Source organism: Pelophylax lessonae (genome assembly GCF_965119305.1).
Source record: "Pelophylax lessonae genome assembly, chromosome: 5".
Taxonomy (NCBI): domain Eukaryota; kingdom Metazoa; phylum Chordata; class Amphibia; order Anura; family Ranidae; genus Pelophylax; species Pelophylax lessonae.
Genome location: NC_138772.1, coordinates 446,295,897 through 446,320,024, shown reverse-complemented (window position 1 = coordinate 446,320,024; position 24,128 = coordinate 446,295,897). Strand labels below are relative to the sequence as shown.

The window sequence follows — 24,128 nt, the reverse complement described above, 5'->3', positions numbered from 1 at the left end:
CTTGTCACCAGAAGGTTGCCTTCCTGGTGGCTATCACTTCTGCTTGCAGAGTTTGAGTTGGCGGCGCTATACTGTCGTTCACCTTATTTGGTGGTCGACAAGGCATAAGTGGTCCTCCGGCCAAAACCATCTTTTCTCCCTATGGTGGTGTCGGGTTTTAATCTTAATGAAGACATTGTGTTGCCTTCTGTCCTAAGCCTAAACATCCCAAAGAGATTGCCTTGCACTCTTTGGATGTGGTTCTTGCGATGAGGGTTTATCTGACGGTTACGGAGTCCTTTAGAAAATGAGACTTTGTCCTTACGGACACTCCTCGCAAAGGTTTGGCTGCATCCGTTGCGACCATTTCGAGATGGATCAGGCAGACGGTTGTTCAGGCTTATTCACTCAAGGGTCAGGTTCCTCCTTTCCCTGTGAAGGCGCATTCTACTAGAGCAATGAGTACCTCTTAGGCTTTTTGCCATCAGGCCTCTGTTCTACAAGTTTGTAGGGCAGCGACTTGGTTGTCTGTACACACCTTTTTAGGAAATTTTACAAGGTGGATTTGTTTGATTCTTAGGATGCCTCTTTTGGCCGCAAGGTTTTGCAGGCTGCTGTTTCATAAGAGAATGTTTTTTCTTATTCTCTTGGGGGTCTTTTACCTGGGTGAGCTCATACTTGTTTGAGCTTCATGTTACCCAGTTGGCTAGGTTTAGCCTTTTGGAATTTGCATTCCTTTCTGGTTGCATTTTTTCCACCCCTCATGCCTATACTGCTTTGGGACGTCCCACACAGCTCAAGAAGATGAGGCTGCATCTGTCAATGGACGATAGAGAAAATAAGATTTTTGTAAGATCTTACCGTAAAATGTTTTTCTCTGATGTCCATTGGCAGACGCAGCCCCCGCCCCTCTGATGGGGATGCTTTTTTTTTTTGTCTTCACTGCTTGCAACTAAACTGATGTACTGGGCTGTGTCTGTGAGGGTTATGTCTGGAGGGACAGCCCCATGGACGTGTATATGTAAAAACATTGTAAGAACATACTGCCTAGACTACTCCTGCAGTTGGCAGCATAACCCACACAGCTCATGAAGATGAGGATGTGTCTGTCAATAGAAATCAGAGAAAAAGATTTTACGGTAGGGTCTTACAAAAAAATCTTATTTTTTTTCTCTATTAAAATAACAAATATACTTGCCTGCTCTGTTCAGTTATTTTGCACAGGGCAGTTCAGATCCTCCTCTTTTCAAGTCCCTGGCTGGAGTTCCTGGCCCTTCCTCCTGTTGAGTTTCCCCACAGCTAGCAGCCGTATCCACTCCGACAAGAAGCTGGGGTTAGAACCCCTCCCCGATTGGATAACTGCTTATGGCTCCACAGCTGTGTCAATCAGGAGAGAGAGTCCTGGATCGCTAGATAGAGAGGGGGCTCAGGTAAGTATGAGGGGGGCTACTGCATGAAGATTAAAAACCTACTGACTTCACAGCCACTTTAAGAAAGTTCATTCAATTTTCTAATCATTAATAAGGTCAGATTGGTGTTCATTTTTGACTGCGGTTAGGAGAAACTTTGAAGGAGCATGATAAAAAATTTTTCTCGACGCAACCAATTTCTGATGGATTGTGATTTGTTTCTTTAACTGCTTGCTGACCCACCAGAGTACATATCCTGCGGCAAGGCACCAGCTACAGGCACCGTGACATACTGGTACGTCGCTGCCTGTTTCTATTTCGATTTAGATGTTAAGCCAGTGTCATTAGTGCAGTGACAGTGTGTGTTCTTATCTCTGATCACTGTTTTAGACACTGGTGATGTCCATGTCAGTCAGTTCCCAGAGAGTGTCAGATTGTCCGCTGCCAAATCGCAGTCCACCATTACTGGTAAAAAAAAATCAAAATTCTAGTATATATCCCATAGATTTTAAATGCCAGAACTTTCATGCAAACCAATTAATATACACTTATTGGTGTGGTCCCATTTTTTTTTTTTTTTTTTTTTTTTTTTTTTAGCTGGAGATTCCCTTCATCATGAGAACAATCATAACGGCTTGATTATTCTTACAGGCGGCGGGAGGGAAAATCCTCACCTCACCACCCTCCGGTGCTTCTACCTGCTCGCTCGTGCGATCGGCGAGCCGGAGAAGGAATCGGCGGCCGGCGGAAGTACACCATAGAGACTTTTTTTTTTTTATTTGAAGCTTTCCATTCTGTAGGAGAGATCTGAGGTCTTATTGACCCCAGATCTCTCCATAAAGAGAACCTGTCATGCACTATTCCTATTGCAAGGGATGCTTAAAAAGTGATCAAAAAAATAAATAAAGGGAAAGTGTAAAAATGAAATAAATAATAATAAAAAAAAAAATTAAAATGCCCCCGTCCCCGCGTGCTCACACGCAGACGCAAACGCATGCGTGCGTCGCAGCCACATATGTAAACGGCGTTCAATCCATACATGTGAGGTATCGGCGCGAACGCTAGAGTGAGAGCAGCAATTCATGCCCAAGACCTCCTCTGTAACTCTACTGGTAACCTGTAAAAAAAAATTAAGCGTTGCCTATTGAGATTTTTAAGTATCAAAGTTTGGCGTCATTCCACGAGTGTGCGCATTTTTAAAGCGTGACATGTTTAGCATCTCTCTACTCGGCGTACAATCATCTTTCACATTATACAAAAATTTTATACAAAAAAGTGTGTAGCACCCTCCTAGTTAGGTGCTAGGAAGGCAGAGTAGTTTTTGGCTCTGTCTGCTTATCAGCAGAGCAACAGGCAAAACTTATATGCGCTCTGCTTATCAGGGAGCAAGATTGATAGTTAGGCCTGCTCAGTGTGCCCAGTGTGTATTCATTTGGTCTCAGGGAGTGTCCCCAGCAGTTCCAAAGGGGAGGCATGTTGGATGCTAGAGGAAACCTGGCCAATGATACACAGGCTTTTGTAACTGTCCCAGTGGGTTGGCACAGACAAGCGGTGCATTATGGGACAGGGTATAAGAAGCTATGGGCACATGGGGCAGAGGTCTTTGGGCGGGAAGCCAGGTCCCAGAAAGAGGGTGGCGGCTGCCTCCTCTTCTGCAACAAGTGGTGATGGTCACGGGTAGTCGGCCTGGTGAGCCAGTGCATGGGAGGCTGAACCCAGAGATCCAGGAGAAGCTGACTGCAGGAGTTGGGGAGATAATGAATCTGGAAAAAGTGTCTGTGAGTACAAAGGAACTTACCCAGGAAGGGGACCACTCCGGAGTGTAGAGTCAGTGGACGGTTGTCAGCTAGCACAGAGAGAAAGGGGGTACTAGGGGAGAACCCTGAAGAAAGTATCATAGCAACGGTTATCTCATCTTTGTTCAAGTGGCAGGATGAAGCAGCGGCCTTGCTGCACTCTCAAGTTAGATGTCCTCGGTATTGTGAATAGTTAACAGTTTGAGTATCCCACTCATCCCTTCTCCCATCCCAGTTCTAAATAAAACCACAAAAACAACAACCCCTGGACTGATCTTTGACTGAGCCAAGTACTTAAAGTGAAAAATTCTGCAAACCGTTGCTATGGGTAACCCAGGGGAATCCAGAAAGTGTTATATCCAGCAGTCCTCTAGGGCCAGTGCTTCAAGTGTTGTTTTATTAATAAAAAAAAAAAAAAAAAAAAAAAAAAAAAAGTTTTTTTTTTCCCCAAAAACACGTTTGAAAATTTTTTGAACAAATACTGTGTGACATAAGTTGCAATGACCGCCATTTTATTCCCTAGGGTCTCTGCTAAAAAAAATATCTATCTATATATGTGTATATATATATAATATATATATTACAGTCAGGTCCATAAATATTGGGACATCAACACAATTCTAATCTTTTTGGCTCTATACACCACCAAAATGGATTTGAAATGAAACAAACAAGATGTGCTTTAACTGCAGACTTTAAGATTTAATTTGAGGGTATTTACATCCAAATCAGATGAAAGGTGTAGGAATTACAACAGTTTGTATATGTGCCTCCCACTTTTGAAGGGACCAAAATTAATGGGACAATTGGCTGCTCAGCTGTTCCATGGCCAGGCGTGTGTTATTCCAACATTATCCCATTTACAAGGATCAGATAAAAGGTCCAGAGTTCATTAAGTGTGCTATTTGCATTTGGAATCTGTTGCTGTCAACTCTCAATAGGAGATATGCAGAGCTGTCACTATCAGTGAAGCAAGCCATAATTAGGCTGAAAAACCAAAACAAACCCATCAGAGAGATGGCAAAAACATTAGGTGTGGCCAAATCAACTGTTTGGAACATCCTTAAAAATAAGGAACGCACCGCTGAATTCAGCAACATTAAAAGACCTGGAAGACCACGGAAAACAACTGTGGTGGATGACTGAAGAATTCTCTCCCTGGTGAAGAAAACACCCTTCGCAACAGTTGGCCAAGAACACTCTCCAGGAGGTAGGTGTATGTGTGTCAAAGTCAACAATCAAGAGAAGACTTCACCAGAGTGAATACAGAGGGTTCACCACAAGATGTAAACCATTGGTGAGCCTCAAAAACAGGAAGGCCAGATTAGAGTTTGCCAAATATCTAAAAAAGCCTTCACAGTTCTGGAACAACATCCTATGGACAGATGAGACCAAGATCAACTTGTACCAGAGTGATGGGAAGAGAAGAGTATGGAGAAGGAAAGGAACTGCTCATGATCCAAAGCATACCACCTCATCAGTGAAGCATGGTGGTGGTAGTGTCATGGTGTGGGCATGTATGGCTGCCAATGGAACTGGTTCTCTTGTATTTATTGATGATGTGACTGCTGACAAAAGCAGCAGGATGAATTCTGAAGTGTTTCGGGCAATATTATCTGCTCATATTCTGGCAAATGCTTCAGAACTCAATGGACGGCGCTTCACAGTGCTGATGGACAATGACCCGAAGCACACTGCGAAAGCAACCAAAGAGTTTTTTAAGGGAAAGAAGTGGAACGTTATGCACTGGCCAAGTCAATCACCTGACCTAAATCTGATTGAGCATGCATTTCACTTGCTAAAGACAAGACTGAAGGGAAAATGCCCCAAGAACAAGCAGGAACTGAAGACAGTTGAAGTAGAGGCCTGGCAGAGCATCACCAGGGATGAAACCCAGCGTCTGGTGATGTCTATGCGTTCCAGACTTCAGGCTGTAATTGACTGCAAAGGATTTGCCACCAAGTATTAAAAAGTGAAAGTTTGATTTGTGATTGTTAATCTGTCCCATTATTTTTGGTCCCTTCAAAAGTGGGAGGCACATATGCAAACTATTGTAATTCCTACACCGCTCACCTGATTTGGATGTAAATACCCTCAAATTAAAGCTGAAAGTCTGGAGTTAAATCACATCTTGTTTGTTTCATTTCAAATCCATTGTGGTGGTGTATAGAGCCAAAAAGATTAGAATTGTGTCGATGTCCCAATATTTATGGACCTGACTGTATATATGTATATGTGTATGGGGGTTCTGAGTAATTTTTTTAGCAAAAACTATTATTTTTACATGTAGGAGCAGAGTAGCAGAAATGGAAGTGATTAAAAACCCATTGTTGATCAAATACAACCCAAAAAAAGCTCTATTTGTGTAAAAAAGAAGGGGGGAAAAAATATATATATTTCATTTGGGTACAGCATTGCGTGACACCTAAAAGGGGATTTTATCTGCAACCTCCCCCTCCGCTGTCATATTTGGTACCCCTTTTGAGGGGAACGGGTACCCGGACACTCGGCTCCCCCTCTTCCTTCCCCCGCCGCCAGGCCATTCACAAAGCGCCTTATGCATGCGCAGTAGGGAACCTTCTGGAGGCTGAATGGTAGGAGTATGAGGCAAAGGTATTATTTTGGCAATAAGTGACTCTGTTGCTTTGCCTGAACGAGGCACAGGTTTACTTTATTTTGGAGCACTGCCTTCCAACACTGAATATGTCAGTTTGTCTTCATCTACAACCCTTCCCTTAACTAGGTTCTGAAATGTATTATAGTCACTAAATTTTATCTTGGTCACTAAATTGTATCTTAGTCACTAAATTGTATCTTCATTTTTAGCGTTCTCATCTAAGCTTTCCATCCATTTTCATCTACGGTCACACGGGCACCGGGAAAACATACATTGTGAAGACAGTGCTGCGCACTCTAGAGGTAAGCCTAAAACTCTCTCACCATTGTGATCTCTAGTACTTATGTTTGTGGAGAGTTTTTAAAAGAAAAATGTACTGGGGCTGCCTAGCTTCCTTCTGAAAATGTTAAAGTGCTTTTGAATCCAAAACCAAAATTGCAACCTACCAATCATTAGATATGGTGGCTGTGTTTGTTTTCTCTTAGGCTTTTTTCCTTCTGTTGTTACCTGGTAATCTGGCTAGTAACACGACTCCTGTATCAGAGAGCCTCCACTTTGGATTAATGAGCACAGTGTTGGATACATTAGCAGATATAGATACACTAACAAATTGAAGCAAAACTCCAGCTAACACTTTATAAGCAGTTACACCATTAGTGTGTTTTTTCTTTTCTTTTTTTTTTTTTTTTTTTTCTTTTCGGTGAAACGTTTTACATGAATAAAAAGCTGGTCATTATAAGCAGCCCTGTCAGTGGTAAATAGTTTGTCTCATCTCTATGACTGCCACATCTGCAGGACAGTTTGTCCTTTTGAAAAACAGACTTACTGGCTGGATCCTCCGATATAAATAAGGGAAAGAGATCCTAAAAAAGAAAACCTAATGCCGCCATCATATCTAGGAGTTGGTAAGCTGCAACAAAATAGTTTGCTTTTGGGTTTAATACTGCCTTAAAAATAGTTCTGTCTCTGGCTTCAGTGTTTTGTTCTGACTTGAAGCAGAAATAGTCAAAACTCCTTATTTACATGCTTCTTCTAGGCTTATTGAAAGCCTTGGGATCAGCAAAAAGCCTCTGATTTCAGTCATTTCCAAAGAAGAGTTTGTCAATGGCAGCATAAGGTTCTTTCAAGGTAGAATTCAGAAACTATTCAATCCAGTGTAGGAGTCCGCAGGAAATGTGCTTGCCATCAGCAGACTTAATGACCATGTGACAGGGAAAGCCAGTAACTTTTAGGGTAAAAGTAGAAAGTAAATCAACTTGATTTGTAAGTGACACTTTGGGTTTGAGGAATGAAACCGCTTGGTTTTTGCCTCTGAGGGGGTCAGGCGACTCAGGCCAGGGCCTCCAGGGATCCACACAGAGATCCCATCCGCCTGAGGTTTCGCTCCCATTGGGGGGGATGCCTCCCTAAATCCCCCTCTGGGGTGCAGCATCTCCCGGAGTGTCTGCGGGCTGCCATCCTCTCCTCTCCTCATCCTGCAGGTGTTAGACGGGTTGTAGCAAGATGGTGTTGGTTCGGGACGTCGAACGTGTCCCTCTGGTGGGCGGTCCTTCCAGTGATGCACTTTATCCGGCGCCATCTTTGTTGTGGGCATTGGAACGCAGAGGGGGGACAGCAAAATGAGGCACAGCAATGAAGCACCTCCAGCGCAGTCAACAATCTGGATACAACTTCTCTTCAGGACACATACACATGGAGAGGTATGTGTCCACCCATAGCGCTTTCAGGGCGGCTGAGGGCGGGGCCAGAGCAGGGGGGCAGGGAAGCCTTAAAAAGAGCACCTGAGGGAAGCTCTCTGGGCTAATCATGTCAGAATCTTCATCCCCCTGCCCTGCAGATCCTGCAAGACAGCACCAAGGTAAGCCAGAGTATGCACAGGACACCTCTTACTAACCACTATTCCCCTTGGCATTGTAGTGGTATGCAGCAGGCTACACATTCCTCACGCTGGGTCCTTTTTTCTTACTTGCAGACAAAAGCCACAGATCAGAGAAAAGCCAGGACCAGTAGCAAGGCATGCCACTTCATGCGATCACAAATTAGCGTCAGATTGAATGAAACCCTTATGCCAAAAATGTATCAGCAACCCGGTAGCAAAAGAGTCGCAGGGGTCCTTTTCAAGAGCTTATATCCACTTTCAAAAAGTAAATGTGGGACACCTTTTAACCCCTTGCGCACAGCGATTTTAAAAACCTCAAAAACCCAACCAAAGTAGCGGCAGCAAGCAACCCTGCCACCAGTTAGGCAGTCACCCCATCCACTAGCAAAGAAAAACCAGGCAGGTCTGACCATGAAAAAAGTTCAGAATCCTCTGCCTCTGAACCGGAGTTAGGACTATGCTCAGATTCTGAAGAGGAAGACTCACAAAGTTTACTCTTTCTGACAGAGGATACCGAGAAATTATTGAGGGCAATTGCAGACACACTAGGAATGAAAGAACAAAAAACAGAATTGTCTTTACATGACGAAATGTACAAGGGACTGCAACCAAATAAACCCAGGACATTCCCTGTACATCAATCCAAGGACATAAAGAAAGAATGGGAAGAACCTGAGAGAAGATTGTTCATACCATCAGCAATAAAACGCAGGTACCCGTTTGCGGAAGAACTTGGGCCAAATGCCGCAAGGTAGACTCATCACTAGCAAGAATAGCAAACAAGTTGGATCTTTCTTTCGAAGATTCTGGTACCCTAAAAGACCCCATGTGTAAGATGGGTAAGAAAGCATAATCGCAGCTAAAGAGAGCATGGGAAGCAGGAGCATCAAATCATAACCCGGCAATTGCATTCACATGCACTGCAAGAACTCTGCTGCTATGGCTAAACCAACTGCAAAAACTCTTAGAAGGGGATACCCCCAGTGAAGCCTTCCAGGCCCAACACCAAAAGACAATGACATTCAGCAGGTGGGGGCAGACTCTCCTCTTTTACACACGATGGCGAGAAATCACCACAAACAAGTTTGTCCTTCACACGGTGGAACAAGGTTACAACATAGGATTCTCCAGCACCCCGCCCCCCCCCCCCCCCAACCAGATTCTTGGTGGCCTCACTTTCCAGAGACAAACCAATGGGTTTCTGTCCTCCCTGGAAAACCACCTAACAGTCATTTCTGCAGTTCCACAGGACGAACTAGGCGAAGGTTTCTACTCGCACACCATTACCAGGAAGAAACCATCCGGGAAATACAGGCTCATTCTGAACCCCTCAACAAGAAAATAAAATACAAAAAGATCCAGATGGAGTCTATCTATTGGGTAGGAAACTTGCTACCGGCGGAAGCCTTCATGGCAACGGTAGACTTGCAGGATGCCTACCTGCACATACCAATAAAAGGGCACCATAAGATTTGCGATACAGTGGTCAAAAGCCACCCTGCATTTCCAATACACCTCCTTGCATTCGGCATTTCGTCAGCACCCAGAATTGTTACTAAAATCCTGCTGGAGGCACTGAAGGGCCTAAGGCAAAAAAAGACATAGGAGTCGTACCATACCTGGACGACCTCCTCTTTCTTTGCCAACAGAAAAGAAACCCTGACAGACGACCTCCATTCGAGTACCATTATCTAAAAAGTTTAGGATGGATATCAAACGAACAAAAATTCTACCTAAACCCCAGCTAAAAGGTAAATTACCTAGGGTATGTGTTGGATGCAAGAAAAACAAAGATTTTTCTACTTCAAGACAAGATGGTAAGGTTAATGGAAAGGGTTGAGATCTTATGTCTCCCCAACGCGGTCACTATCAGAAAAAGCATGAAGTCTCCTCATGACTTCTTCTATACTGACAATCTTGTAGGCACAAGACCATTACAGAACTTCATTTTAGCACAGTGGGATGGGAAACTGCGATCCATGGGGTCCTGCATCACAATCCCACAAGCAATCAGATTGTCACTGCAGTGGTGGCTAAAACCACACACATACAGCCAGGGGTGCTTGGGGCGCGTGTGGACACAAACAAATGTGATCCACATCACCACAGATGCCAGCTCCTCAGGCTCGGGAGGACACTTGGCAGAACATCTGGCCCAAGGTACTTGGAGACGGGTCTCTAACGACATAGAACATGAGGGAAATGGAAGCAGTACAGTTAGTACTAAAATCCTTCTAGGCACTGATTAAGGACACACCTGTCCAAATACAAACAGAAAATGCTTCAACTGTAGCATGCATAAACAGACAGGGGGGCACCAGATCCCCTCAACTCATGTCTACTGCAGACATGATCCTGATGTGGGCAGAAGCGAACTTAGTCGTTATCCGCCATACACCTGAAAGGGAAAGAGATCGTCCTAGAAGATTACCTGAGCAGGAACATAGTAAGACACACAGAATAGTCCCTAGACCAGGCAACCTTCGATTTGGATCGTGCAGTTCTGGGGGACACCTTCGGTAGACCCATTCACATCAAAGCACAACAAGATTCTTTTCCCTCTCCCCAAGGACAGAAACATGGGGATGAAAATACCCTGGTACAAGATTGGTCGTTCCCACTATGGTATGCATTCCTCCCCGATGATCCTAATCCCCAGGATAATCCAAAAAATCAAGAAGAAGGCCACGGTCATCCTTATCACTCCCCTACTGGCATCAAAGAGCATGGTTCAGCCATTTAAGATGCAGTCGGCCACACCCTCCCGTTGCCATGCAAAACAGGACTACTAACTCAGGGGCCAATCCCGCATCTGAACGTCAATATATTGAAGCTTTCAACCTGGCTCCTGAAAGGATGTTACAGAACAAAGGCCTATCAGACAAAGTGGTGAATACCATCTTGGCCAGCAGGAGGAAAGTCACCCAGGCGATTTACGAGAAGGTTCGAAAAAAAGTTTGTATCTTGGCGTTTGAAAGGAGGAGATTGTGGGAAAATAATTATTCCAACCATTTTGGACGTCCTACAAGACGGTGCAGACAGCAAGCTATCGCATAAAAGTGCAGGTCGCAGCACTGTCCTCCTAACTTAACCACTTGCCTACCGGGCACTTTCACCCCCTTCCCATCCAGGCCAATTTTAAGCTTTCAGCACTCTCACGCTTTGAATGACAATTGCGCGGTCATGCTACACTGTACCCATATGAAATGTTTATAATTTTTTTCACACAAATAGAGCTTTCTTTTGGTGGTATTTAATCATCTCTGGGTTTTTTATTTTTTACAAAAAAAAAAGAAAGACAGAAAATTTTGAAGAAAAAAAAGTTTTTCTCCTTCACTGATTGGCACTGATGAGGAGGTACTAATATGCCGCACTGCTGGGCACTGAGGTGGCACTGATGGGCACTGGCGGGCGGCACTGATGAGCACTGATGGGCAGCACCATCAGTGCCCACACTCAGTGCCCATAGTGCTGCCAGTCAGTGCTCATCAGTGTCTAGATGAGCAGGCACTGATGGGCACTGACTGGCAGCACTATGGGCACTGATTGTGGGCACTGTGGGCACATTGTTTTTTTTTTTTTTACCTATGTAGTAATCAGGGCACTGGTGATCGGTGCCCTGATTACATTCCACTGTGTCCCCGGCGGCTGATCGGTTCTCCTCCTTCCTCACACTGCAGTCTCCGTGTGAGGAAGGAGCGCTGGCGATGAGAGATGATCTCATATGTTTACACAGCGGCCATTTACCACGATCTGTGATTGGCTGTGTCCAAGGGACACGGCCAACACAGATTTTCCCCGATGCGCGCTCGCGGGAGCGCGCGGGGAGCCTGTCACTGGGAGGCCGTATAAAGACGGCCTCCCGGAAATGTGAGTCCACGCTGTAGCCGTCTATCGGCTATAGCGCGGATGGCAGTTGGTTAATGAGACTAGTGGAAGATCCGCTCATAAATTGCTTTCTCCTATCGATAAAAAGTAAAAACCGACAAGTTAGGAAAATACCCTTCGTGGGATCTACCCACTCTTCTAAAACACAGACAAAACACTAACACTAAAAACGGTGGTATTGGTGTCAGCAAGAGAGTCCAGCGAGGTTCAAGCACTGTCAATCTTGTAACCATACTGTACGATCCTATTAGACAAAATAGTCCTCCCGTCTGACCCAGCCTTTCTACTAAAAGTCCCCTCAACATTTCATAAGTCACAGGACATCATCCTACCTTCTCTCCCAGCTAACCTCCATAACAACAAAAGGAAAACTTATTCCAAATTAGACGTCGGGAGAATCCTGATTGCTTATCTGGAAAGGACCAAAGACTGGCGCAAGACATCCTCTCTCCTTGTTCTATACTCAGGAAAAAAACAGAGGTCATCAAGCTAATAAGAGCTCTATAGCGAGATGGATTAAAATGGGCATTTCGCTGGCATACCAGTCCCAATGTTTACGTCGGTCTGAGGGTATCGCAGCTCACTCTACCAGAGCTTGGGCTACGCCGGAGCAGATCTGCAGGGCAGCGACATGGTCGAGCTTTAAGACCTTCGTAAGGCACTCTCATTGACCGTCTGTCCAGTCAAGATCAAACTTTCGGTAGGAAAGTTCTCCAGGCAGGAGAGTACCTCATACCTGCAGGTTAGTGGTGGCTGCTTTTCTCCTGTCCTCAGTGCCTGGGACAGGCCAAGACTGCTGATGGCGTCCGGGGAAGCAGGAGGGAGTCTGTCCAACCCAGCGTGGCAGCGTCCTTGCAGGCAGCGTGGCTGAGAGTGAATTGCCGATTCAAAGGGTGTCCTGTGCACAGCTTCGGCGTGTAGGGCAGAAGGGGCGGAGCTCCTGCGTTCCACCCTGGCCCAAAAGAGGGGGCGTAGGTCATTTCCAGTTACAGGTGCCGGAGACACTGGTTTCAGTCTCCTTAAAGCGTGAATAGGAGATGGCTGGGCGGCTGGTGTCATTTGTGACACCCAGCAGAGGCGGTGGAACACAGTAAGAGCAGGATAGATTCCTCTGCAGTAACTGCTCAGGCAGCGGACGCAGGCTCTGGCACCAGCACCTCTCAGATAAACCTGGAAACTCTTCCCTCTTGCATATCCTGTGGGGCTTTCTCCTCCATAGCTGTGTGGGGCTTGGTGAAGGGGCACCTTTCCTCTCTCCTGCACTGGGGTGTGTTTGGAAACCTGGGTGGTGTGATTCTTCTTTTTTCTTTTATGATTTGTTTGCAGACCAAGGCTCCGCACAAGGTCCAGGCGCAACCACCCAAAAGGAAATGTGCAGTTTGAGTAAAGTGGTCTGCCGCTCTGGATAGACTGCTTAGTGAAGGATGACCCAGCTATATCCTCTGAAAAAATGCTTTCTTCAGTTAGAGATGCGCTTTCCTATACCTTTTTTTTTTTTTTTTTTTTTTTTTTTTTTTTTTTTTAGACCCTTATTGACAAATGCAGACTAGAACCATGGCTGGAGCTCTGCCACAGGGTGTGGAATGTGAGCATCCAGGAGAGGAGTCTGCTTCTCCCTATTCTTCACAGGAGGGATCGGGGGAAGAGCCTAAGGATAGGGAATCCATCAGGGGCTCTAGGTACAATTTGTCACTAGAAGATGTTGATGCTGGGAGGAGTCCTGATGTCATGACGTAATGATGCCCACGGAGTAGGCATACCACCGCTTGAACACTGGTCGCCGCCATCTGATGCTCGCAGTGGTACACACCGAAGGAGGTCACCGCCCGGCCGTCTGAAGGTTCGGTCGGGAGCTCCGTGCTGCTGCCACCTGGTCCTCCTGGCTCCCTTTCCTGCCGCCACTGCGACCCTGGCTATGGACTCCTATGCTGCTGCATCAGTGCTGGTCCTCCATGTGAAGGAGTGTACCGCGAGATATCCTGCTCTCCCTGAACCACCTCCTAAGAGTGGTAAGCCTGCTTTAAGGAGGGCCCTAATTGAAGGGGACTGTGAGTGTATGAGGGGGACAATCTGCTGATCTAGCTTGATATACCATCTCCCTGCCAAGTTCCAACCCCATCTTAGGGGACCCCCCTTACAATGTGAGAATAGGTGACATATTTACTGGAGCCATTGGGGTTAAAAACACCAAACCGAGACATATGACTTTTTATAAATTCTAACTTTTAAAGGGACTATTGCTGCTATACTTTCTAACCGTTCGTTGTTTTACACTGAAGGCTCTCCTTCTACTACAAGGTACATTCTCCTGTATTTACCATGTCTGAGCTCCCTTTGTTCTGCAGAGAAGCAGTGAATACATTATTTATTTTTTACACGCTGCTTTTCCTTGATCCGAGATCATCTGGAATTTAAAGATGGGCAAAGTAAAAGCTAATAAAGCAAACCAACCCACCACCACCCCAGGAGGCATACAGCGCTATATGTCAGCAGATTCCCGCTTGGCAGAAGAAGGACCTGATAGCCCTAGACAGGGGTCAGCAGGGTTACCAGGGATGGGGAAGTGATGACCTTAAGCAGGGTAATTCTCTGTGCGGAAGACCAGTACCTTAGGAGCAATTAGACCAAGAAATTCTAGTGGAATCCCTCATGAGGGCCCTAAACTGCAAAGCAGAGGCACTTAAGGGGATAGAGGTTTCCATTATGTGAAGACCTCGTCCAGCAATCCTCTGAACTTCTACACCTGGAATATATCATGGATTATGAGGGAAGCGTTTTCATACAATGGCCCTAGACCCAAACAGGATTTTGACTGCAATTTTGAATCCCACTGCAGTCTGGAATATTCTTCTGCCCAAAATAACAACACGTGGAGAGTCACCAGCGCAGAGGAATTACTGAGACCTAGAACTGGGAACGGCCCAGAGGAAGATCATTCTCAAAACTCATCAACAGAGTGAATAAGAAGAATGAGACATATATGTCCGTGGAGTTGGTCACCTGTATCCAGCCAGCTGATTGAGTTTAGATCTTAAGAGGAGTTTTTCCAGTGCATTTCTTACACCATCTGGTAAGAGGCCCTTAGGTGTATTTGACACAGGGTGGTATTGCAGTGGGAGATTTCTTCCTTACAGCCGGCTTCAATTGAATATTATTTGCACCTTACTATACATCTGTCCGGTAAGGAGGAAAGCCTGGTGATGGTGGGAGTCACTCTGCTCACAACGTTTTAACGGCACTAGATTTGATTTCCAGCACTCAACCATTCACTATCACTATTTTGAAGTCACACGGTGGAGACAACCCATTTTGTTGGATTTTGTGGACATTCACTGGTCATTGGACCACTTATATGTTAATTGATTTTTACATCTAGAACACTTTGGACTTTTTGATTTCACTATTTGGCAATTATTTATTTGTGTTTATAACACTCCCACTCAACTGTTTTGTTACACAGTAGTAGGGTCAATTTCATTTTATTCTGTTTAGCGCACCTATCTTTTTTCACAATAGAGAAATTTGGGCCTAAGAGGTCAGCATCAAGGTTGGGAACTATGATGATGTACAAGAGAGAAAGGGTATGATAGAGAATAGGGCTAGAATGGAAAAGGAGGGGGTGTTTTAATTTTGTTGTTTTGTTTTCTCTTTTTTTGGGAGAGTGGGAAGGAGGGGGGATATCAGTATAGAAGCTCACGTGATAGTTATATAGGAATGTTTTTTTTTTTCTCTTCCTGTATAACGGTGTATATTGTGTTTTTTATATGCTAAAGAAAATTTTTATAAAATGTTTATATAAAAAAAGACGTTGATGAATTGTTAAAGGCGGTCTATGTTACTCTTGAAATTGAAGAGAAGGTTCAATTATTAAAACACGATCTTGTGTATGAAGGAATGCATAAGAGGGCCAGGGTTTTTCCTGTGCACAGCTCCCTTGTAGATAAAGTTAGATTAGAATGGGAGAATCCTGAAAGGAAACCATTTTATTCCAGCAACCTGAGAAGGAGGTTTCATTTTGATGATGACACGGCGCTGCTGTGGAACAAGTATCCTAGGTTGGGCTCGCCTCTTTCAAAATTTTCCAAGAATTTTGGATCTAGCCTTTAATGACATGGGTACGCTTAGAGACCCCATGGATAAGAGAGGGGATATCTTGTTGCACAGGGCCTGGGAGGCATCCGTTATTGGCCTTAAACCGGCCTTTGCGTCTACTTGTGTAGCCAGAAACCTTGATTTATGGCTTTCACAAATACAGGCTCCCCTGTCTCATGGGACACCAAGGGATCAGATCATTAAATCATTCCCACTTCATTTGTGGGTGGTAGGTTTTTTGGCTGATTCATGTGCTGAGTCGGTTAGGATGGCAGCTAGGACCTCGGTTTTGATTAATTCAGCCAGAAGAAGTCTCTGGCTTAAAACGTGGTCAGGAGACTCTTCTTCTAAGTTGCCCCTGTGTAGTCTTCCTCTAACAAGCGACCATCTCTTTGGCACCGGGTTACAAGAAGCTGTGGAATGGGCGGCTGACGCAAAGAAGTTGTTCCTAGGAATTAAAAACTTTGACGTTTTTTTTTCGAGGGCAGGGGGGCAGACAGCAGGGTCCGCTTGAGGAGGAGGAGGCCAGACTCAAGAACCATTGCACTGGCCACAAAGGCAGAGGTAGGAGTCTTGTCTAACCCGCCTTAACAACTCGCCAATGTACAATGACTGACTCCCATGGCAGGGCCTTCCTCCCACAGTGGAAGGGGATCACTTCAAGCCCATTTATTTTGGATCTGGTGACCAGGGGGAACAGACTGGAATTCGATTCCCAGCCGTCTGAGAGATTGTTAGTCACCAGCCTGCCCAGAGATTGAGTAAAGGCTACTGCCTTGAATCTCCAGATACTTAGTAGATCAGAACATTTTGGTCCTGGTTCCAAAGGCAGGTCAGGGATTTTTACTCCCATTTCTTTGTGATAAAGAAGCCCTCAGGGATTTACCGCCTGATATTGAACCTTCGTTCTCTAAATCACTGGATCAGATACAAGCACTTTCGCATGGAATCAATATTTTCCGTAAGAAATCTGCTTTACCCGGGGTGCTTTATGGCAACGCTGCACTTAAAGGATGCCTACTTGCACATCCTCTGTTCACCCAGCGTACCAACAGTTTTTACGGCTAGCAAAAAATTTGGGATCGGAGATACAGCGTTTCCAGTTCCAAGCGCTGCCCTTCAGGTTTTCATCAGCCCCACGCATCTTTACAAAGGTCCTGGGGGAAGCGTTGGTCCCGTTAAGACAAAAATTATGATCATCCCCTACCTGGACGACCTCCTGGTAGTGGCAGATTCGTGTCAGAAGCTAGAGAGGGATCTCCAGACAGTGCAGGAGTTCCTCCAGTCGTTATGCTGGATAGTCAACAAAGACGTTTTCTCTGAAGCCTTCCCAAAGAGTGACAGATCTCTGGTATGAGATTTCCTCACTGGATCAAAAGGTTTCAAAAACAACTCCAAATGATGGTATCCATGCATGGGCAACCAGAGGGTCTCGCTCAAAGATGTCTCAAGATCGTAGGCCTCATGACATCTTGTTTTCCGGCTGGTTCCGCCAACATCCTCTTCAGTTCCTTCTAAGGAACTGGGACGGGTCCCCAAGTTCTTTAGACTCGAAGGTACAAATTCCCTCCAAAGTAAAGAAAGCCCTGTGGTGGTAGAGGTCGCCACTTCATCTGACCAGAGGGCTGGAATGGGTTTGTCCATTATCTCAGAAAATAACAAGGAATGCAAGCTCTTTTAGATGGGGAGCCCATCTTCAAAACGAGATGACGTAGGGAGAATGGTCCCCGGTGGAAGCAAGAGCATTATCAAATCAAAGGGAGCTTCTGGCAGTGCAGAGAGCCTTAGAGGGTTTTCAGGCAGAGGTAAGAGGACACCATCTGCAGATTCGGTCCAACATTGCATCAGTAGCGTACCTCAACAAACGGGGTACAAGAAGTCAGACCTTGCAGTTCACAGCCCAAAAGATTCTATCTTGGGCTGAAGTGAATCTCAATTTCTGCACTTTATCTGAAAGGAACTCAGAATTGTTTGGCAGATTAATTCAGCTGCTACCAGGTGTCGGCACAATTGGTCCCTCAACCCAGAAATGTTTGCGAAAAATTACCAGCAGGTGGGGTTCCCCAGAGGTGGACCTTTTTTTTGCAGCCCAAACAAACAGCAAAACCAATTCTTTTCCCTGGACCCAAGGGACCAGCCTTCCCTCTTATAAGACTAATCCTGGAAGTCCCCCGGAAGTTTCTTCTGGAAGACACCAATTTGATCCTTATAGCCCCTTTTTAGCCCAAAAGGCCATGGTTTTCACGCCTGCAGGCACTAGCCTCAAAATCTACAGTGACTCTCCCTATGAGACAGTACCTGTTGCCTCAGGGCCCGGTATCTCATGCTCAGGTGGCATCCTTAAACTAAACGGCGTGGTATCTGAGAAGCAGATACAAAGCTCTCAGGGGATCTCAGTGAAGGTTGTGAAGACCCTAGTTAGTTCCTGGAAGCCTGTAGCAAGACCTATAGACTACAAAATTTGGAAAAAACTTTTGGTTGTCTGAAAATAAAAGATTTTTTTTCCCGATTTTTGTTCCATCTAATCTGGAATTTTTTCAAGAGGGTGCCGACAAGGGTCTATCCCTTAGTACTTTAAAGGTTCAGGCTGCGGCCATTTAGTGTTTTTCCTTCAGTACTTCCTTTTGGAAAAGCCTGTTATAGTGAGGTTTTCCAAGGCTATTGCCAGGTCAAAACTAATGGTGGTCGGATCGTGTCCTACTTGGGACCTATCTCTTGTCCTTCAGGCCTTAGTGACTGTTCCTTTCGATTCCCTGAGGAATTTGTCAGTAATATTTCTCACATTGAAAACTGTGTTCCTGATCGCAGTTACGTCAGCTCGCAGGGTCAGCAAATTGCAGGCTCTCGCCTCAAAATCCTTACAATTTTGGACGATAGAGTAGTGTTAAAAATCGACCTAGGGTTTTTGCAAAAGATAGCCACATCCTTTCATAGATCACAGGACATTGTGTTACCAACCTTTTTGTATTTCTCCAAAAGATGAGCTAGAAAGGGATTTTAGTTTTTTGGATGTCAGAAGGGTTCTTCTCACACACCTAGAGGTTACCAAGACCTTTAGGAAATCTGATAACAGTATATGGGGTGTTGGTGCTCAGAAGTAGTGCAAACAACGTTGCTGCAGTGGGTACGAATTAGTGTCAGTGTATGTAAACAAGACACAATTATCCATCAAAAGTATACAAGGCACAAGGGGGGATTAAAAGTCCATGTGCAAGTCCCTGGGAAAAAGAAGGCATTAAATGGACTATCTGAGAGTCCAATGGGGAAGGGGGGGGGGTGTCTAGGATGGTTCCAGGGATGGATGGAAGGCACTCAGGGCAGGCTGTCCGGTGGAGTGAAGTCAACTCTGCATGTAGGAATAAAGGAAGGGAGGAAAGCGCCTCTGAGTGTAATAAAAGTTTTAATATGGCGATAAAAACATAGTAACTCACATGGAGGTTCGAGAATGAGCATGTAGATAAGTCAGGCTCCGGGAGGATGGTATGGCAGTCCGTGGTGTTCGGCGGTGTCCGGCAGGTCCAGGGAGACTTGAGAGAGCCGCTCTTTCGTCTTCCGGGTGGACAGGCGGGGACACTGTGCGGCGGCCGGCAGCGTCTGACGTCAGGAGCAGGAAGAATGGCAACTGGGCTCACAACGCGTTTCGGAGCATGCGCGAACACCCGGGTCGGGCATGCACACTCCTTTTTCAAGTGTCAAGGCTGAGAGGAAGAGGACAGTCTTTATAGTCCACTGGGGGGGGGGGGCGTGTGAGTACATTTAAGGCGGCAATGGTGAAGGTAAACTTAGACTTAAAGCGGCAATCTGCTACATGAGAAGGCTGGAGGCTGCAGTAATATTGATGGCCACACCATACAAGGAAAACAGGGGGTAATACGTTGGTACAAATGGACCAAGAGAAGGGGAAATAAAAACAAAAACAACAATGGCGGTAAGAATAGCAAAAATGGGGGGATAAAAACCATACTAGCAGAAATAGTAGCAACAATCGCAGTGGTGATACGAATACATAAGTGGAAAGAAGATGTATGAACCATTACATGAATCAGATCACCGTGGTTGGCATAGCTATGTTGAGGAACTAGGGATAGGGATGTGGACCTTAATAGATGTCAGCGTACCTGGTATACTCGGTGAATTGACTAAACGACCATGTATGTAAAGGATGGTGTTCCATGAGGATGTATATGGTATACAGTTGTTATCTTACAAGGCATCATGTGATGTAAGGGGACATGAGAAGTGTGGAGTATGGAATGGGGGGGGGGGGGGAATAGTTTATACTTACAACATACAATATAAGAAAACCTGAAAAAGGTCACAAAACAAGGTTAGGTGAAGTAGTGATGGCAGGAAAGATAAGTAATGGACTATAGGATGGTGTTGATATCAAGTTCCACATTTAACCCATTGGGGTTGAGGCAATCTAAGGTATATATCCAGAACGTCTCTCGTTCACATAGTAGCGAGAAATGCTCTGCTGCTGGTAAGTGCTTGGGGATGGATTCTAGAATCCAAACACGTAGTCCAGCAGTGGATTGTTGGTGGAACAAGAAATGGCGAGGGACGCTGTGTTTATCACAGCCAGTCTCGATAAAGCGTCAATATCTACCGAAATGCTGTCTTAGGTGGCAAATGGTTCGTCCCACATATAGGAGTGGGCATGGGCAAGAAAGACAGTAGACTACGTGGTCAGTAGAACTATTGTGAAAGTTATCAAAGTTATATGTTTTGTCTTTGTGTGAGAATGACTTGACCATGTTGTACAAATTTGCAGGTCTTGCAAAGGACATCCCTTTAAGTGGTACAAGACAGAGTGGGTTGGGTGTGGGAAATTTTAGTTTGCTAGGTGCGATTTTATTCTTAATAGGGGGCCCTGTGGTAGGTGATCTGGGGTTTATCAATATTGGAGGAGAGGATCCTGTTTGAGGATTCCCCAATGTTTAGAGATAATACTTTCCTTTTTTTTGTGTCGTCCATGAATTCTGGTAATCTGATTGTGGAATCTGGCATGAGATTTTCTTTTTTGGGGGGTTTACCGGGGAGGTAGGTGTTGTAGGCTTGTTCGATCAGTGTGACTGGAAATCTCTTCGTTTTTTTTGATTGTTCGATCAGTGTGTTGGGGTAACCTTTGTCCACTAATTTATTTTTCAGATGGTTGCTTTGGGTGATGTTTGGGTGATGTTATCAGAGTCTCTAGTGCAGTTTTGTCTTAGCTGGCAAAACTGATCTTTTTAGGAATGTTTTTGACCCATAACTGGTGGTGACAGCTGTCCATAGTGTAGGTATGAGTTGCCGGCAGTGGGTTTGGAGTAGTTACGGGAGAAGATGGGGCCACCATGGTGGCCTAGTTCAAGATCCAAAAAAGCTAGATGCGCACAATGCCAAGCAGAGTTAAAGGATAGGCCGAAGGGGGTTATTGTTGCAGTGGTGGACAAAGTCATTAATGGTAGTGGGTGGGCCATCCCAAATGATGTCATCGATCATCGACAGCCATAGTTATTATTCTTCCCAGGTATATGGTCCCAAGAGTTCCATGATATGGGTGGAGTCGCGTATGTACGATGGGAGGGACTGGGTAAGAGGTTGTAGAAAGATGTCAACATACTGGGAAAAGCCGCTAGTGACACTGTCCATTGATGCAACTATGTGTCTGCCCGGGGGTAGTTTGGAATGTTTGTGTATTTTGGGCAGATGATAAAAATAGGTTGTTTTGTAATAGTCTCTCCTAAGGAATGATGCTTCCTTAGGTTCAATGATGTGTCGATGACTGGCATTGGTGATAAGTAGTTCAGCCTCAATTTTGAAAGTGGGTAGTGGATCTTTGGGCAGTTTCAGGTAAGTGTTTCTATCAGAAAGTAGTCTGAGGGCTTCAGTGATCTATTCTGTTTTGTTTTGAATGATAATGCCACCACCTTTTGTCTGCGGGTTTTATGATAAGTTCAGGGTTCTGGGTGAAGTTCTTGAGAGCTAGTCGTTCTCCTCTCTTCCTTTAGGAAATCTGAAGCCTTATTTGTTTTTTCTGGGACACACCAGGGTAATGGAGCCTCTAAGGCCACCATAGCCAGGTGGATAAAGCAGACAATTGCTGAGGCCTATAGAGTTAGGAATGTTTCTCTACCATTTGTCAACACACATTCAACAAGAGCCTTGTACACGTCCTGGGCTGAAAGGACTGGTGCCTCATCAAAACAAATATGTAAGGCAGCCACCTGGTCTAATTTTTTGACCTTTGTTTGACATTATCGCCTGGACCTCCTCTCTTCCCAGGAGAAGGGGTTTGGCGGAAAGGTGCTCCAGGCAGTGGTCCCTCCCTAAACTGGTAAGTTCTGGCTCATCGTCTCATGGGCTGTCCTGGAAGATGACTTGAGAAAAGCTGGTTACACCCTATACAACTTTCTTTAGATTTTTTTCCTTTAGATTTTCCAAAACCATACAATATGAGAACAAACCTAAACACTTTAAATTTGTATGCAATAAGGCAGACCCTTGCACTACATAGTTGAAGGTAAATCTAAAGGAATTCTAACAGCAAAAGTTGTATAGTGTGTATCCAGCTTTAGACTTACTGTTAACTATTTTTTCTGAGAGTCTTCCAGGACAGCTGGGTTCCCACCCGGTGATCTCTTGTATTATGCATATGTTTTACAGCATTGGTCCTCAACTCCGGTCCTCTGGGCCCACTAACAGGCCAGATTTTAAGTATTCCCTTGGGGAGATGCAGACTAGAATACTGCAATCACTGAGCAGCAAATGAGATCACCTGTGATGTAATTTAGTTATCTTGCAAACCTGGCCTGTTAGTGGGCCCTGAGAACCGGAGTTGAGGGCCACTGTTTTACAGGAACGTCCTACAGTTCTCAAAATACTGAAGGAGAGGACTAGAGGACCTCCTTTTATCTGGCGGGGTTAATGTGTTTCCTGTCCTGGTAGGAGCCCTAGGTCGCATGGGTTGTCCTGGAAGACTCTCAGAAAAGAAGTTATCGGTAAGTCTAACTCAGCTTTTCCTTTCTATTATCTCGAACCGTTTGCGCAAGTTCCGCTCACTATTTTCTCTTTTGTAGACCATTCACTGTAAACCCTAGAGATGGTTTGTGCGTGAAAATTCCATTCGATCAGCAGTTTTTTAAATAGTGAGACCAGCTCGTTTGGCACAAACAAAGTCACTTAAATCCCCATTCTTCCCAATTCTAATGTTTGGTTTGAACTTCTGCAAGTTTTCTTCACCACGTCTAGATGCCTAAATGCATTGAGTTGCTGCCATGTGATTGGCTGATTAGCAATTTGTGTTACCAAGCAATTGAACAGGTGTATATAATAATAATAGCCGATGAGTGTTTACAGAAAGGGATATCAATAGTACATTGTTGTTGGGGAACCAGTGTTGCAGAATTTCTTGAGCTTATGGCAATTTCAGTCATGCCATTTGTTCCCCTAAATATTTTTGTGTTAAAAAAATAAATGCTTGTACAAGGAGGAAGGGAAAGCAGGGCACATAGTATACAGGGAGCTGTTGGATAATTATCCTCCTGGGCAGTAACATGAAGCACAGAAGTGTTTTGTCTGTCCCTAGTGCAATGTCTGCAGCAGATATAGCGAGGCTTGTCCCAGTCTTTTCAGAGCTAACATTAATTCTGTGTAGAGTGGACCTTTACTCCTACTAACGTTTAGGTAAACAAGGCTTTGCACCCCCAGTCCCTCTTTTTTTACATTTGTTACAGTACCTACAAAGAAACAAAAGAGTTTTCTGCTTCATCCCCCTGCATATCACATATAATATGGGTCTGAGTATAATTCACACGAGTCACCCAACTTTTACGCAAGATTAGGAGTGCACCGATCTGACTTTTCTAGTCCCGATACCGATGCCTGGCTTTGCGTATCTGTCGATACCGATCTGGTACTATTGTTTTGTTATAACAATTGTGCATTCAAAATCTAAAATATTATGTAATCCAAGTCAAACTCAAAATTAAAAAGAATAAATGTAGCCACAAGAAAAAAAAGTTTATTGCTTGAACATACAATAGTAATCAAACCGTAAACCTGTAAAAAATATAAAGTGCAAAATCCTGCAAACAGGAATTTACAATGCAACATACAACTGAACATAGCAGCACCGGATCTGCCCGTGGATCTGTTCATTTTACCGATCCCAGATTTGGCTATTTTGCCAGTATCGAGGCCGATATCCGATCCTAATATCGGATCGGTGCATCCCTACCTAAGATTCACATATTTCTTGGAATAAATTGCAAAATGTGTGAATCCTGGGTAAAGCTGTATGAATCTTTGTTGAAAAATTTACAAAATATATACTACATAGTGTCTTTAGTGGATGTTTTTACAATATCTGCTCATTAGAGCTTACAATCTAAGATGGAGAGTTTAGTGATTCAAAAGGGAATGGCTGTGGGGGATGATCTGATGGAGAACAATAAGTTTTGTTAGGTGGAGGCAGGATTGGCCTT

At 44.7% G+C, this 24,128-nt stretch overlaps 1 protein-coding gene across 1 annotated transcript in view; it reads left to right on the top strand.

The window, feature by feature from the left end:
* The window catches only part of ORC5 (origin recognition complex subunit 5), a 116,824-nt gene that overhangs the window by 6,019 nt on the left and 86,677 nt on the right, over positions 1–24,128 (top strand). Inside the window, exon 2 of the mRNA XM_082259410.1 lies at positions 6,011–6,103. Within this exon, the coding sequence (XP_082115536.1) occupies positions 6,011–6,103 (93 nt within the window). The remainder of the gene's footprint in view (positions 1–6,010; positions 6,104–24,128) is intronic.